Here is a 17,575-nt window from a genome sequence, read left to right on the forward strand (position 1 = left end):
GAGAGAGGAGGGAGGGGAGGAAGAGGGGAGGGAGGGGAGGAGAGGGTTGGGTTCAGTCCTCAGTATGTGCTGGAAGGAGAGAACCAATTCCCACAGACCATCCACTGACTTGCACACTTGTACTTTGACACACACAGTTACACATACTCCCTCCCTCACACAATAAGAATTTTAAATTTAAAGAGAAAGTTCATAAACAGATCTGGCTGTTTTTTCACAAATATGCTTTAACAAAAAGTGAAAATGAAAAAAACAAAAAACAAAAAACAAAGTTGAGGAGGGAGGAGATCAAGACTGGATCTCCGGTAAGATCCAGGAGACCATCAGCATAGGGAGTCAGTCAGTGTGAGGAAGGCATCTAAACCATGGGCCCCACTGTCACCCGGAGAGTCCACACAGAAGAGGGAGAAGAAGGGAGGAGAATCAAGACTGGGCTCTTCAGACTCCACAGGATCTGGACTATATGGGGGTGGGGTGGGGGGGGGTGGGATGAGAGAGAGACCCAGGATGGACGAAGAGAAATGACAGTGTTGTCAACCAAATACTGCAGCTCATTAAGATGAGATCTAAGCCTTGACAACTAGATTTTTTGGGGGGGCTGGTTGGATGAAAGTTGGAAAGAAGGGGATCTAAGAGGGATAGCCAGAGGCCAGGCACACGGTGGCGCTTTTGGAGTCCTCTGAGAAACACAAACCGGGGCAAACACCTCTGCCCATCTCTTTTAGATGGCCTGGCTGGGTGAGATACCCGCACTACCTGTGTTTGGAGATGGGACCAATTGCATTCCAACCATTCACGTTGCTGACCTAGCAGGGTAAGAGGCCTCCCGGAAGTGTGACATGTCCTGGAAATGCATCTGATGAAGCATTATCCACCCCAAGTCTCCATACTCCATCTCTTAGAGACCCTGTCAGCCGAGAAACAGCTCTGGGAAAGAAAGGGTTTGGGGTACAACATGCTGGGCAACCCATTTCTTTTCCCCCTTTTGTCTCAGATAGGGCTGCAATGGGGGACAAAGTTCCAGAAGCCAGTCAACGAAGTGTAAGCTTCCCTCCCACCTGCTTTGTGACAGTCTTACTCTCCTCAGCCTCCTGCCTTAGCTTCCCCAGTGGCAGAATTCAAATCTTATACAAGTCCTACAAGCCATAAGAAAATGGTTTATCCTAAGGCCAAGGCGTGTGAACACAGATTCCAGTTCCCCTAGGGAAGGGCTGGGCAACATCATGCAAACTCTCATAGCCTCAGAAGCAAGGAATCACAAAACCCAACTCATTCACTAAACACTGCTTTCACATTAAACAGATGACAGAGATATCACAAACTCTTTTCTATAGTGAGCACAGGTTATAGTTTTGAGTTTGTTTTAGGGTCAGAAAAGGTTAGAGATCAGCCAAGCTTAACACATTCCATTCCAGGAGGTTTACCTAGCAGGCAAGAGGGTACAGAGGTTAAAAGTGAAGGGTTGTTTTTTCCTCCAAAAGGCTTGAAGAACCTCTGGCTCTCTATGTGAAACATTCCAACCCTCACTGGAGCCCCACGTTGAGCTCTCTGCCCTGGGGGGTGGGGGGCACAAGTCCCCTCCGTGTGACACAGCTGCCTTGTAGCAAAGAGGTGGCTTCTTCTAAACACTTGAGTCTCACACTTGGCCTGAATTTTCCACACGCCCCAAGCCTCCCAACCCAGTCCAGGTAGATGCTGACACAAGCTACGGGGTGGGTAGCTGGGCCACTGTCCTTGAAATGCCAGCCTGTGTTCCAACAGCCTGGGCTTTGCTCTGCCCTACAGGCTGGTCTCCAAGGGGGCTGCTTCTAGAGTCTCAGATGTTTTTCCTCTCACGGATGGGAAGCATTCCGGATCTTAGAGAGAGTCACATAGATTGAACTTCAGGGCCACAACTCTGTGTAGATCCCTGTAAGCCCTGAACCTAAGTGATTTCTATTACTATTCTGAGAGCAGGGTCTCTGGAAAATGATATAAATCCCAGTTTACAGCATATATATATACATATATATATATGTATATACACACACACACACACACACATATATAGTATATATATACACATGTATATATACCCCATATATATGTATATGTATGTATATATATCATATATATATATATATATATATATATATATATATCCACCTCATGTATATACACCCCATCCAGTGGTGCCCACCTGCGATCCCAGGATGAAGAATTCAAGACCAGTCCGAGCTACATAGAGAGTTCAGGGCTAACCTGGACTAGACAGCCATCTCTTCTCTTACTCTAGCTCCCATTCCTGAAATAAAAATCCCTAGATTTGCCACAGCTAACATGCGGAAGGAAGTGATGACGCGGGTCTTCTCAAGGCAGGACATTTTCACTGTGTTCCCTGGTTTTAAAGATTTAAGATCACAGGCTGGCCTTGAATGGGAAAATCCCCCTGCCTCAGCCTCACCAGTGCTATCACACTCAGCCAATATTTTACGTTCTTCAGACCAATACCCCACACAAGTCCTTAAAGTCTTTTTAAAGCTGGAGGACAATTTCATTCATGATTACAAGGAAAACACTCCAAGGCAGGGGGCTGTGGATGTCAGCAGTTACACAGAGGAGAAGGAGAAGGGGCTGTGGGTGTCAGCAGTTACACAGAGGAGAAGGAGAAGGGGCTGTGGGTGTCAGCAGTTACACAGAGGAGAAGGGGCTGTGGGTGTCAGCAGTTACACAGAGGAGAAGGGGGCCGGGGGACCCATGCACCTGAGTCCTGCTAGTCCTTAACATCTTACTTATAAAGATCCATTAAAGGGTGATTTCTTTATGTATATGAGTACACTGTAGCTGTCTTCAGACACACCAGAAGAGGGCATCAGATCCCACCATGTGAGCCACCATGTGGTTGCTGGGTATTGAACTCGGGACCTCTGGAAGAGCAGTCAGTGCTCTTTACCACTGAGCCACCTCTCCAGCCCCTACAGGGTGATTTCCTTTTCTCTCTCTCTTTTTTTTTTTTGCATTACGGAAGGACTTGGGCCCTTCCCCTTGCAGTTACTCCTTCTTCCTTCCTGCAGGTTACTTTGAAGACTGAATCATTTCCCAGAGGAATGAGAGCTAAAAGCTACAATCCTCTGCAATGTTGACATGAAATAGATAGGAAATGAACAGTTATTATTATTACTTCGTTTCTCATTTCCAGGGCTGGGGTTAGAGCTCAGATCCAGGCATGGGCTAGACATTCACTCTACCATGAGCTGAATGAAGTTTTAGATCTGCACATTTTAATTTCATTTTACTGAAAACGAATCGACAACTACAGTAGAACTGACAGGCCACTGTGCTGGACTTCTGACCCCTGTTGTTTCTAGAATTACAAGGATCTGCCTCGAACCATAATGTCTCTCATCATAAGATCAGGATACTCACAGCAGCTGTCCAACACGGGTGTTGGACTCATGGTTGGTCATTGACGCAGGTCACCTCTGCGTGACTTCCTTAAGACAGTTGCCAAAATCTTGAGTCCACGTCTCACTTTGCAAATCACTAACCCCAAGCACAGTTAGTCCTGAGACTCACGTGAGTCATGTGGTGGACAAGCCTCCCTGGTGTGAGGCCAAGGTCACGTTCTCTTCCTGGAGTTGGGAGTTGTATACTTAGAAATCAGGTTGCAAATGGTCCTGTGATGATAGTTACTGAGGAGCTGAGGCAGGAGGATCAAAAGCTTAGGGCCTGCCTTGGCTCCAAAGCAAGGATAAAGTTAGCCCGGGCAATTGAGTGAGATCCTGTCTCAAAATAAGTTAAGTAGAAAAAAAGGGCTGGGGGTGTGGTGGTCAGTGGTAGCATGGCTGCCTAGCATGCAAGGCCTTGAGCTCAGCCAACAGGTCAGACTAATAATAACCTTGACTGCAACAACAATAATACGATAAAATGTGGCACAAAGACATAGGAAAATTAGTCACAAAGAAAACAGGTTTAGGACCCAAACGTACCTGTCTTCAGACCTGGTTGTCTTTGCCCAGGGTTCTTCAGTCTGGGACATGTGGCCTAGCTCTTTCATCCTCCTCCTACCCCCGCCCTTCATCTGTATACTACAGATGGTAGGCCCAACACTGATTTTGGTGGACCGGGAGACCCCTTATCAAAGTACCAAGCACCCGCCTGGTCTGGGGGCCGAGGTCCCTTTATCTCACAGTCTTTTCCTGTCTGATTATTGTGCCCCTTGCTCGACAGAGTGATCCAGAACGTCATAGACCACGTGCCTAAGCTTCACTACCTGGTGGCTGTGGATGAGGCTGTCCACACCCTGGAAGACCTGGTCAAGGTACGGCTCGATCTGCGTCCTTGTACCCTGATGGGCTAGCTTGAGTAGCTGTACTCCCTGGATGCTAGTTACTGACTTCCTGTGCTAGCAGGGCTTGGGCACACATAGAATAAAATGTCCTTAAGCCTCCAACTGGCTGCCTGTAACTGCAGCCTAAGCATTGGGAAGTTACTCCCTAAAAGGCCTTTGTCTAATATGTGCCTGTAAGAAAACGAGAAAGGCTGTCATCGGGTCCACACTGAGGCAACGAAGGTTATCACCGAAGATGGAGACTGTGACACGTGGCCTGCAGGACTGATAGAGAGGGTCATTCAACCCACAGGCTCTTCTAGGCTCTCTAGACAGGGGTCAGTGACCGGGCCAGCTCAGTCAACAGGTTCTCCAGGGCAGAAGCGAGGATTAAAAAGAAAAAGACAATTAGACAACACAGTAGCAGGACCCCAGTCAGTTCTGAGGCTGGCTGGAGCGGGTTTGTTTTTTCCTAGTCTGCTTTTATACCATTTTATTTACATGCAAGTAATAAGGTGAGTTCTAGGTTGAGGAACAAACAAGACAATAAACACAAATAGTCAAGGAACAAGGGAGACAAAAACAAAGTCCCTTGATCAATGTTTCTAAGGGCTTGTCTGGATGACCTTCTTCCCTTAGATAAGCCCTTTCTATCTGAGCCTTCTTCCCTGCCCTAGCTCAAAGTCAAATTCTTACCGGAAGCCTACTTCTTTGTTCTAGCACAAAATCAGATTCCTGCCTGAGCTTACGTCTGTGTCCTGGCCTAAAGTCAAATTCTTGCCACGTGGCCCCAAAAGCTCTCCACAGCTCAGGCAACCAACCTCAGGTTGTGCAACCAGCCCACAGCCCAGCTGGCCCAGCTACAGTGGCGGCCTCTGGCCCTCACATGGCTCCTCGGAACCCACCTTTAAGAAGTTACAGGACCAGCCAGGCGGTGGTGGCACACGCCTTTAATCCCAGCACTTTCGAGGCAGAGGCAGGCAGATTTCTGAATTCGAGGCCAGCCTGGTCTACAGAGTGAGTTCCAGGACAGGCAGGGCTACACAGAGAAACCCTGTCTCGAAAAACAAACAAACAAACAAACAAAATAAGTTACAGGATCTTCCTCTGTAGCCTTCCTGTCTCTCTTATGCTCCTCTCAAATCAGGTGTCTCCAACCACTCTTTAAAACTTTACTACGTTCATATATTGTGCACTATGCACGCCATGCCACACGTGGATCCCAGGGATTCCACTCAGGTTACCAGGACTTGGTGGCAAGTCCACTTAACCGCCCTGTGTCTCCTCCATGTACCTTAGTCTGTATGGATTACTGTAACCAAAAGTACAAAGTAGGAAGGTCAGGAACCATGGGAATATGTCACTCATGGTTCCAGGGCTTGGGGGGGGGGGGGACAAATGTCCAAGGTCAATCATTGGCAGATTTGGTGGCTGCTGAAGGCCTCACCCACAGCACATCTCTGCCTGAACCTCACATGGGAGAAAGAGACAGGGAATTCTCCCAGGATCCTTTTCTGAGGGCACTGCCCTCCTTCGTGGGGCTTCCAACATCACGCTAGAGCAGCCTCCTCCATCAGACACCTTTACCTTGAGGGTTAAAATTTCAGTAGGTGAGTAGGGAAGGGAAGGGCACAAAAATTCAGAATGCCTAAAGATAAAATTACTGGCCCAGCAGTGGTGGCGCATGCCTTTAATCCCAGCACTTGGGAGGCAGAGGCAGGCAGATTTCTGAGTTCAAGGCCAGGCTGGTCTACAGAGACAGAGTGAGTTCCAGGACAGCCAGGGCTACACAGAGAAACCCTGTCTTGAGAAGAAAAAAAAAAAGATAAAATTACTGGCAAGTTTGTTGATAGAACTAACCAATCGGCTTTTATTCTTAACTCTTGAATTTGGGCAATGAGAGCCCCCACTACTATGGTAGAATAGTAGGATTTGAAGGTGGCACCCTCCCCTCCCCAACACACAAAAATCCATTCCCCAACCCACACACAAAACCAATAATAATAAAACACTGTCTGGGTAGTGTCAGGTCTTTCCTGGTTACATCTTTTTTCCCATCTAAGGGCTAAAACAAAAGGAATATCCAGTTTTCAGGAGAGAGAGGAAAAAAAGATCTGCCACGGCACCTGTCCCTCGGTGTGTGTGGGAAGCATCCTTCAGTTTCATTTGCTTATATGACCCTTAGCCTCAGGGACTCCATTTTGTTTTGATCTGGTCCGTTGGGGCTTAGGGCAGGAGCTCAGTCTAAAACAATGGGCTCTCTTCTTCACACGTGTCAAACAGACAGTTGCATGGACTCTGTTTATCCAGCCGGAAACATCCCACAGGGCAGTGATCTGTGCACACGACTGTCTCCTTCCTGGACCTCGGTGGTCCCTGAGGGTAGAGAACAAGCCTTGCTCATCTCTGCTTCTGGGTGTTTTCAGAGCATGTGAGGGTATGACCTGTGTACTGTTTTGAAAATGTCTCATAGCATGTGTGCTTGGTCACCTTCACGTTCACTTGATTCTTATGTCAAACCTTGTAAGCAAAGCAAGTAATACCTCTGTTTCCCCCTAACAGTGCATCAGCAAAAATACCGGCCCTGGGAAAATCCAGAAAGTACCCAAGGAAAACGCTTTCCTGACGAAGGACTTGACAGTCAGTATAAGGAAAAGCATTGTTCTCAGAACCGTTTCCCTAAATAACACTGAAGGGGAAGAATGGTACAGATGGGGGTGTGGGTTAGGGGTTTTTTCTTTTACACTTATTTGGGAGGATTAACCATGAGATTGCATTATATTAAAAAGTAAATGCTAGCTGGTGTGGCAGTGACTGTTTGTAATCCCCACACCTGAGGTAGAGGCAGAAGAATCAGGAGTTCAAAGGCATATCATTAACCAGCCTGGGCTATGTGAGACCCTGTCTCACAAACAAACAGAACAAAGATAAAATATATACATTAAGTAGTAAAAATATTTTAAAGGGTTAAGGCCAGGCTTGATGGACGTACAGCTACTAGGGAGGCAGAGGCAGGAGGATCTGACTCCATGGCCAGCCCAGGCTACAGAATGAGCTCCAGGCTAGCTTGGGCAGCTAAGTGAAACCCTTTATCAAAATAAAAAAGGCTGGGGAGTGAACTCAGCGGAGTGCTTGCCCAGCACGGGCAAGGCATTGGCCAGTATCCAACACCACACAACAGAAGGCTAAGGGCAGAGCGGAGCTGCAAAGTGCTAGCTAAGCATAGCCAAAGCCCTGGGTTCCCTTGCCAGCATTGGTGGTGGGGCGATGGCAAGGGTAGGCATGGTGGTATGTACCCGTGATCCTAGCACCTGGGGATGGGAGCCAGAATTGTCAAGAGGTTAAGCTACAAAGTGACTTCAAGGCTAACCTGAGCTGTGTGAGTCCCTGTCTTAGAACAGAAAGGAGAAATGAATGCATGGAGAGGGAGGGGGAGGACTGGAAAAGAGTCTTAGTTTAGAGTCCAGTGTCTTCTTACTCTTGAGCTGTTTGTCCGGCCAATAGATAAACGAAGCCACCGCTTCAGAGAACAGATCTGAAGAGCCTTTAAATCTAAATATCTCAGGGCCGGGGCTATCGGCAATCAGTAAGGAGTATAGGTGAAGCCCTGGCTCCCATCTCTAGGATGGTGCCAGGGAACAAACAGCAGGTGCTCTGTAGACGCTTATACCCAGCTGATCGACTTCCCTGCTCAGTGTACCATCACTGGCTTTCCTTAACAACTGTAGCGACCTGCGATGACTGTCAGATGATGACACGACACTCTCCGCTTGCCCTCAGCAAGAGTATCTCGACCACTTGCTGGTCAACCTGAGGATGGAAGCCCTGTTTGTGAAGGAGAACTTTAACATCCGCTGGGTCGCCCAGACAGGATTCGTGGAGAACATCAACAGCATTCTCAAAGAGTACAAGCAAAGCCGGGGATTATTGGTAAGCACTATTGCTTACTGTTTCTCGTTTCTGATGTAAAGCTAAGTCCTTGGAACTCACTGCTGGTGCCTCTGAGGGTTTCCATGTTAAAATGTCTGAGCACATGGTTCACGTTTGACATGTTTCTCGGGTCTTATAATCGGCACACGTATCGAATTACTTGTAAGCCAGGTGTAAGAACAATTAAAAGTGAGCATCAATCATAACAAACTGGTCAGTATAAACAAAGGGATAGATTGTTATTCTGGTTGTATTCCTGATAAGGCCAGCCTGTCCCAGGATGCAGGATTCACTCTTGGCATATAGACAGAAGAGGCATACAAACCCGGCTGCCCAGTTGACAGCTAGGCTTCATGCTGGTGACTCCGGCAAGGCCATCTAGGGATCCAGCATGGCCCTATCCCGCCTCCACCACTGCCTGGCATCTTGGTACTCACCTATCATCCCTGGCCAGACAGGAACAGTGACTCCCAGCATTCAGATCTGCTCCAGTGTTCATGCTTATCAAGCGTGTCCAAGACTACCAAATGATGACTGCAAAGTTCTGGGTGAAACAATGTGTTCTTTTTTTTTTTTTTCTTAAAAAAAAAAATGTGTTCTTAAGGCATATGGACACAGTCATCAATGCTAGGCCACAGTTTTGCAACTCTTTGGAAGAAGTGATCGATTGTTGTTGGTATTTTTTTTATTTCAGTTTGATGAAAGTATTTGCTAACTGCTTATGAGTGCCATAGTACCTTCAGCATTCGGGCAAGCCTGCCTGCCTTCTCTTCCTCCTTTCCCCTCTTCTTTCTTTTGTTTTAAAGACAAGATCTTGTACTGTAACCCTTGAAAACTCTAACCTCCTCAAACAGGAAAAAGTAGTGGATTTTTTTGTTTGTTTGTTTGGCTGATTTTGGTTTTGGTTTTTGGAGACAGGGTTTCAATGTGTAACAAGCCCTGGCTGTCCTGGATTTGCTTTGTAGACCAGGCTGGGAACTGATAGAGATCTGCCTGCCTCTGCCTCCTGAGTGCTGGGATTAAAGACATGTGCCACTATGCCCAGCACAAAATAGTGGTTTTAACAAAATTATCGAAAGGGAGAAGCAAAATGTTCACAAGCTCAGGGCTAGCCTTGGCTATGTAGTGAAAACTGGTCTGAAATAAGTAGAAGATAAATAGAAAGATAGATAGACCATTTTTTAAAAAAATCAAAATAAATTAAACTACCGAAGACCAAATTCAGTCCAGAGATATCTAAGTTACAATGTAGAGAACACTGTGCCCTGAACCATAAACTCTTGCGTCTTCTTAAGAATGGTCTAGGACAAACGAAACTTGTGGCATGTAAAGCCTGGATACCTGGCACGTGTTTTCTCTCTTTTTTTCCTCTCTCTCTTTCATTCATTGTTGTTTGTTTGATTTTAGACAGTCTTACATAACATACCCTGGCTTGTTTTTTCTCTAGTTTGTAGAGCCTGGCCTTGACCTTGTGATCCTCCTGTCTCTACCTCTTAAATCCTGGGACTACTAGCATGTACCACCACATACAACATCCCGAGCATGGCTTGTTCTGTATTCTCCACTGGCCCAGGTCAGAGCACTGATGCTACTAAATTCTTATGGAATGAATGACTCTGAGCTACCTCGACAGGGAGCAGGCATCTTTAGGATGATAGGGTAGCAATCACAGTGGGCAGGGTGTCTTAGTTTGGGTTTCTATTGTTGTAAAGAGACGCCATGACCATAGCGACTCTTATAAAGGCAAACATGTAACCGGGACTGGCTTACAGTTTTAGAGGTTTAGTCCATTATTGTCATAATAGGAAACATGGTAATGTGTTGGTAGACATGGTGCTGAAGAAGGATCTGGGAGTTCTACATCTGGATTTGAAGGTAGGAGGAGACTGTGACACACTGGACAGAGTTTATAAGATCTCAAAGCCCAGCCCGCCCCTCAGTGACACTTCCTCCAACAAGGTCACACCTATTCCAACAAGGCCACTCCTCCTAATAGTACAACTCCCTATGGCCAAGCGTTCACATACATGAACCTATGGAGCGGGGGCATATGTATTTAAACCACCCCAGATGGAATAGTCAGGGGTCTGGCTGAGTTGCTGAAGTCAGACTAAAGGGTCCAGAGACCTGGAAAAGAACACGGTCCTGAAATGACACCCCTTCTAGCTCCAAAGCCCTAAGAGATGCATTGTCTGTTTTTTTTTTAGCCAATCAAGATCTGCATTCTTGGTCCTCCTGGGGTGGGAAAGTCCAGCATCTCTGAGGAGCTGGCCAAGTACTACAAACTGCATCATATCAAGATGAAGGATGTGATTTCCGAAGCCATAGCCAAATTGGTAACCCACTCAGCTACTTTGTTGGGGGTCCCACCTCCAGCCTACCCCAGTGCATCTCATCTTCTCCCTGTGGGTTGGGACAGTTTTAGTTTAGTTTAGTTTTAAAACTTATTTTATTTTTCTCAGTCTAATATCAGACTATTTACTACCTTTTTAAAAAAATAACTTTGTTAGGAATGGTTAAAACAAGATATGCTTCTATAAGTAATTATGAAAGGTCATTTAAGGGGGTGCTAGGAATGGGAGCCAGGGCTTTGTACATGCTAAGCATGTGATGTACCACATGGCTACACCCTGGGTCTAAAAATCTTAAGTTTTATAAAAATGTGTTTCCTTCAAGTAAGGTACAAACTAGGTGCTGGAGAGATAGCTCAGTGGTTAAGAACACTCACTTTTAACCACTTATAGTAAGACCTTGCCTCAAATAAAAAAGATAAAACAAATCTTAAAAAAAAAAAAAAGACACAATCTGGAGCCTTGAAGAATTGGTAACTCCCAGGTGGTTGTGTACTCAGCACAGAATATAGTACTGCTCTCCTAAAAGTAGAGTTAAGAAAAGCCTAAAGGCCCCTCTCCATCTTGGGAGATGCACACATCCCGCAGATTCATGCATGATGTCGGTGACTGGGTAACTCCCAACCTGGGCTCTTCCAGGGCTCACGAGCCAGATGACTAAGTGGCACCCTGAGTGTCAGGCACAGTCAGCCTGATTAACCCTCTGGTATACAGGAGGCGATTGTCGCACCCAAGGAGTCAGTTGAAGGAGAAGAGGAAGGTGAAGAGGAGGAGGAGGAAGAGAACGTGGACGATGCCCAGGAGCTACTTGATGGCATCAAGGATAGCATGGAGCAGAATGCAGGTGACACCCAGAGAGCCGGCGGGGCGAGAGCCGGCGGGGCGAGAGCCGGTGGTCGGGCTGCCAGGAGCCAGGCTGCCTGCCAGGAATGCCTTTAGCTTCTGCTCTGGTTCTAAAATGCTGTCTGTAGGCTGCAAAGATAGCTCAGTGGTCAAGAGCTTCAGCCTGCTTTCCCAGAGGACCCCAGTGTGCTTTCCAGAACCACATACCCGTGTCACAGCCTGTAACTCCAGCTCCAGGGGATCCAATAACTTATGGCCTGCACAGGCACTGCCCTCATGTGTGCAGATGTACACTCAGACACACACACAAAAACAAAAACAAGTCGGGCGGTGGTGGCGCATGCCTTTAACCTCAGCACTTGGGAGGCAGAGGCAGGCGGATTTCTGAGTTTGAGGCCAGCCTGTTCTACAGAGTGAGTTCCAGAATAGCCAGGGCTACACAGAGAAATCCTGTCTTGAAAATCCAACCAACCAACCAACCAACCAAACAAACAAACCCCAAATCTTTTGTTAAAGTTTCCTGTTATGTAGAAAATATAATAACACAATATATTAGCTGCCCCCAAAAATTTAGTGACTAATTTCCTAATTTAAAAACTAAATCAGAAGTTGGCAGTGTCTCGTTGTGACAGAGCAGTTCCTTAGTGTTCTCAGGGCCGACACTGAGAACTGGTGAATCGCAGCATCACCAACACAGGATCTCACTTTAATGCAGAGATGCTAACATTGCACACCAACCAAGCTGCGTAAAATCAATGTCTGGGACTCCCACCCCGTCAGGCTCTCAAGTGGCTTCCTTGACACCCCGGGGTCTAAGTGGGCACTAGGCAGCAAGGACAGAGCTTCCTCGGATGGCAGAATGCACTGGAAGCCTGCTGCTCCTTTTGATGTGGGGCGTGTCCTGTGATAATAGACCCTGACTGTCCTCCTTGGCCCTCCTTGGCAGTGGCTCTCAATCTTCCCAGTGCTTCAACTTTAATGCAGTTCCTCATGTTGTGGCGATCCTCAACCATAAAATTATCTGTGTTGCTACTTCATGATTGTAATTTCACTACTGTTATGAATCATACTGTAAACATCTGACGTGCAGGATATCTGTCATGTGACCCCTGTGACATGGTCATTCAACCCCTTAAAGGGATCCCAAGCCACAGGTTGAGAACTTCTGCCTTAGGGATTTCTTCTGCAATACCACACTTCTGGCACCAAGGCGGGGCTCTTCCCAGGTAATCATCTCCACAGTTGTTGGGAATCTACTCCCAACCCTAATGAAACAAGATACCCCCCCACACACAGACACCAAACCTTAAGGGTTCCCACACAGTAAGATCCCACCACTTGCCCCGGAGGCAAAGACAACCGTGAAAAGGCAGGAAAGGGCTTGTGTCACAGTGGCCCTTTGGGGGCAAATAGAAAACGAACAGTTCCTCTTCCAGCTACTAACATGGCTTTATATCGAGAGAAGGCCGGGGCAGGCTGAGGAGTATGCGTGGTTAAGCAGTCCTGAACACCATGTGGCCCAGCAGGTCATCCAGATCCAGGTTCTCTAGGACGGAATGGAGAAATCTTTGTGTCCAGAGGGATAAGCCCATTCCCATGAAAACGTGGCTTGGGCTTTGGGGTGATCTGTGAGGTCTGTTTGTGAGGTTCTGCTGTTTCCAAATCCAAGGTGAGGGCAGGCTCAGGACCACCACTGTTATCACTGTGTCCTCAGCCTAGAAGGGGCATGACGTGTGGTGGGTATCAGCCTGGCAGTAGTTAGAGGAGTTCCTTGAGCGGTTTAACATACCTGTCTACAGAACTCAGTGGGAGTCTGACCCAAAGCACAAAGAAGGATGAGCAGAGACTGCTGGGCGCCCGCCCTCCGGTCTGCTTTTAGTTACTTGGTGGGCCCAAGTGAGGAGTCAGTATGTTTTAAGCAAAAGTGTTCTCTCAGCCGGGCAGTGGTGGCGCACGCCTTTAATCCCAGCACTTGGGAGGCAGAGGCAGGCGGATTTCTGAGTTCGAGGCCAGCCTGGTCTACAGAGTGAGTTCCAGGACAGCCAGGGCTACACAGAGAAACCCTGTCTCGAAAAACCAAAAAAAAAAAAAGTGTTCTCTCAAGTACCTGCTAGCCCAGCTGCAGCACTGACCACAACACACCCTGGCCACCTGTATAATATCCCACACAGGGCATGCACTACTGCCCGGGGCTCTTAGATCTGCTAGCAGAGAACAGACTCTGCTCCAGCCCTTGAGTGTCTAGTTACATCCCCTTTCCTTTTAAGATCTCCTAGCCTCTCTCTCTAGTCCAAGTTACCTCTTTCCCTCTGATCACAGGCTGACCTAGTCTCATTTCTGCCTGGCCGTGAGGAAATGAAGTTTAAATAGAGATTTAACCAGGGGGAATGGGACCAACACACACACACACACACACACACACACACACACACACACACACACACAGCTTTTGGAATCATAGTCTGGTTTTAGAGTCTAATACAACCCTGGCTTCCCCCACAGCCGTCGCTCTCTCCCACTTTGGGGAGGGGAGAGAAATCCCTCCAGATAAGGCATTCCACAGGAAGGAACTATGGAAAGAATCTGCTGAATGGAATGTTTAGAGACAGTAGCGATATTGTAGCTAGGGTTTAGGAGCCCAAACTGGGCACAGTGAACTGTGCAGGCTCTAGAGAAGAGGCCTGGACATCCCATACTCAACCTACAGAATGAGGCAAACATTGTTTTTACATTGCTTTGTTTTGGTGCTTTGAAATAGGGTCTCTTATCCTCACAGTCACTACTCTTCTGCCATGACCTCTCCTAGTTGGCACCCCAATACACACTCCCCACTTCCTACAAAATCAGAGGTGTTTATCTTATCTTCTCTTACTCTAGGAAGATCTTCAGTTTCTCAAGTATGATGATTAGTTTTAATTGTCAACTTGACACAAGCTAGAATCACCTAGGATGAGAGGCCTACTTAGGGATTCTCCAGGTCAAGTTGGATTGTGGGTATGTCTGTGGGAGATCGTCTTGATTGTTCATTAATATGGGAAGATAGGGCCCACTCTAGGTGGCATCATCCCTTAGGCAAAGGGCTTGGACCATATAAATAAGCATAGAGGAAGAGCTAATCATGCATGCATTCATTTCTCTCTGCTCCTGACTGTGGATGACGTGTCTAGCTTTTTAGTTCTTGCCACTTTGGTTTCCTTGCACTGATGAACCATAAACCTGTAACTGGAGCCCAAATAACCACTTTCCCCTACATTGCTTTTGCCATGGTATTTTAATCACAGCCACAGAAACGAAACTAGGACATCAAGTTTGTCCATAAGTCCCTCCTGTCTGTGTTTACTTGAACTGAGAACATGAACCTAGAGTATGTTTGAACAAAACAAGACCTTTGAACCCTCTGCAGGGCCAGGTGTCCAGCACACCTGGGGAGCTCACTCTTCCCCCATGTGACTCTCTCAGTTCCAAGGTCTCCAGCAGCACCAGTTTCCCATCCCTTCAAGGAAGTACGCCACATCCTGGTCACCGCTCCCCCACCCCAATCATTCAGAATGCCCCGCTCGGTGTTCTCTGTGCTCATTCAGTTCATCTATGTCCACAGAGCTGAGTCTGCCTGCTGGGCTTTCCCTGGGAGTTTATACTAAGAATGCACAAGTCTTCACACTCCTTTCTACTTTGTATCTTCCCTGAGCTCAGGATACTGGAGAATCTTGGCTTGGTAGCTACTTTTAAACCCTATTTTAGTAATTATGAATGTGGGTTAAGAGCAACATTTTAATTACTCTTAATATTGGAAAAGATAGAGTAAAAGTTACAGAGAAGAAAAGCAAAGTCTTGATTTCAAAGCTGTGTCCAAGTGAGCTTCACTCGTTCATTTTAAAGTAGACAAGTCCAGCTCTTATGGAAAGCACTGTGGGAATTCCAAGGTAGTAAAGCATAGATGGGCAGTTGGGGAAGTTGAAGGAGAAGCATGAGTTCCAGGGCAGCCTGGGGTTAATAGAGAGACCCTGTCTAAAATCATAAAAGGGGCTAGGGAGATGGCTCAGTTGATAAAACTTCCTGCTGCCAAACCCGAGGACCTGAACTCAGATGCCTGGCCCACATCTGTAGCCCTAACACTGGGAGGGTAGGGGGCTGGTGACAGGTGGATCCCTAGAGGTGACTGGCCAGCCTGCTACCCACATCAGGGACTTCCAGGTTCAGTGAGAGTCCCTGTCTCAAAGTCTAAGGTGGAAAGTAGAGGGTGATGGTGCACGCCTTTAATCTCACACTCTGCAGGCAGAGGCAAGTGGATCTCTGGGTTTGAGGACAGCCTGGTCTACAGAGTGAGTTCCAGGATAGCCAAGGCTATGTAGAGAGACCCTGTCTCAAGAAACTATAAATCAGAAGGAGGGGATGGAGTGATGGCTCTGTAGATAAAAACGCCTGGTGCTGCAGAGGACGGAGGGCTGATTCCCAGCACCTATGTGGTGACTCACAACCATCCACAACTAGTTCCAGGAGATCCATACTCTCTTATGACCTTGTCAGGAATCAAGCATGCACTTGGTGCATAGACATACATGTGAGCAAAGCACTCATAACAAATAAAATAAATATATTTTAATTAAAAAAAAAAGTAAGAGCCGGGCAGTGGTGGGGCACGCCTTTAATCCCAGCACTTGGGAGGCAGAGGCAGGCGGATTTCTGAATTCGAGGCCAGCCTGGTCTACAGAGTAAGTTCCAGGACAGCCAGGGCTACATAGAGAAACCCTGTCTCGAAAAACCAAAAAAAAAAAAAAAAAAAAAAAAAAAAAAAAAAGTAAGGTGAAGAGCAACTGAGGAAGACACCCGACAGCATCCACATGGACATATGTATGGACACATTGAACACACGTGCTTGTGTACATGCCTCTGCCTCCCCCCACTACACACACAGAGAGGAATCTTTTTATCTTTGGAAAGGAAGCTAACCAGGCACGGTACTCCACAACCCTGTTCTTGGGAGGCTGAGACAAGGGGACCTGGACTTTGAGGTCAGCAAGACCACACCTCAAGAAGAACAAAGAAGAAAACAGAAAGTGCCTGAGACATCCCCTTCCTCTAGGAACAGGAATGTATCTGCTAAGTGAAATAAGAAAGGGAGTTAAGAGATGTAGCACACACGGAAAGCTCTCTTTTGAGACTTTTCAAGACAGAGTCTTTCTAGATAGCCCGGGTAGGCTTGGAACTTACTATGTAGCCCAGTCTAACCTCAGAGTCTCAGGGATCCTTCTGACTTAGCCTTCTGAATGCCAAGATTACAGACATGAGCATCCACATGGACACATGCATGGACACATTGAACACATGTGCTTGACATGTACATGCCTCTGCCTTCCCCCCTAGACACACACAGAGGCATGAGCCTATAATCTTGTTTGTGGAACATCTTTTTAAAATAAGTTAAATAGCCAGGCGGTGGTGATGCACGCCTTTAATCCCAGCACTTGGGAGGAAGAGGCAGGTGGATTTCTGAGTTCAAGGCCAGCCTGGTCTACAGAGTGAGTTCCAGGACAGGCAGGGCTACACAGAGAAACCCTGTCTCGAAAAACAAAAAACAAAACAAAACAAAACAAAACAAAAATAAGTCAAATATAGAGGGGATTATAGAGGTTGAAGAAAGGAGAAGATGGATGGAGGTTGATCGGGGAGAGGTAAGTCAAGAGACACAAAATGAGAGGACTAGAGAGTTTGTTCAGGGGTTGGAGCACAGGCTGCTCTTGCAGAGGATCTGGGTTCATTCATTTCCCAGTACCCACACAGAAGCTCACAACCCTACATAACTCTAGTTTCAGAAGATCTGACATCTTCTTCTGACCTCCACAGGCACGGAGCACGTAGGTGGTATACATACATACTGGCAGAAACACCTATACACATAAAATAAAAATAAATATCTCTTTAAATAAAAACAAATTATACATGAGTTGCTGGTGGTTGTTTGTTGCTATGTGAACGCTAGAGATTTACAAAACAGGGTTCTCTGAGAGAACAGCCAGTGCTCTTAATTGCTGAGCATCTCACCAGACTCCAAAATAAATGTTGTTTTTGATTTGTTTTAAAATACAAAATGGCAGATATATAGGAAAGCATGCACAACATGCAACTTTTTTTTTTTTTTTTT

The 17,575-nt window shown here is 46.8% G+C and overlaps 1 protein-coding gene across 2 annotated transcripts in view; it reads left to right on the forward strand.

Annotated features, from left to right (window-relative positions):
- Ak7 (adenylate kinase 7) overlaps positions 1-17,575 on the forward strand; it is a 71,711-nt gene that overhangs the window by 29,546 nt on the left and 24,590 nt on the right. For both annotated transcript variants that reach the window (XM_031356734.1, XM_031356735.1), the window contains exons 7-12: positions 726-814; positions 4,210-4,300; positions 6,872-6,949; positions 8,090-8,239; positions 10,447-10,575; positions 11,305-11,434. In XM_031356734.1, coding sequence (XP_031212594.1) covers positions 726-814; positions 4,210-4,300; positions 6,872-6,949; positions 8,090-8,239; positions 10,447-10,575; positions 11,305-11,434 — 667 coding nt within the window. The remainder of the gene's footprint in view (positions 1-725; positions 815-4,209; positions 4,301-6,871; positions 6,950-8,089; positions 8,240-10,446; positions 10,576-11,304; positions 11,435-17,575) is intronic.

Source organism: Mastomys coucha, unplaced genomic scaffold (assembly GCF_008632895.1).
Source record: "Mastomys coucha isolate ucsf_1 unplaced genomic scaffold, UCSF_Mcou_1 pScaffold6, whole genome shotgun sequence".
NCBI classification, from domain to species: domain Eukaryota; kingdom Metazoa; phylum Chordata; class Mammalia; order Rodentia; family Muridae; genus Mastomys; species Mastomys coucha.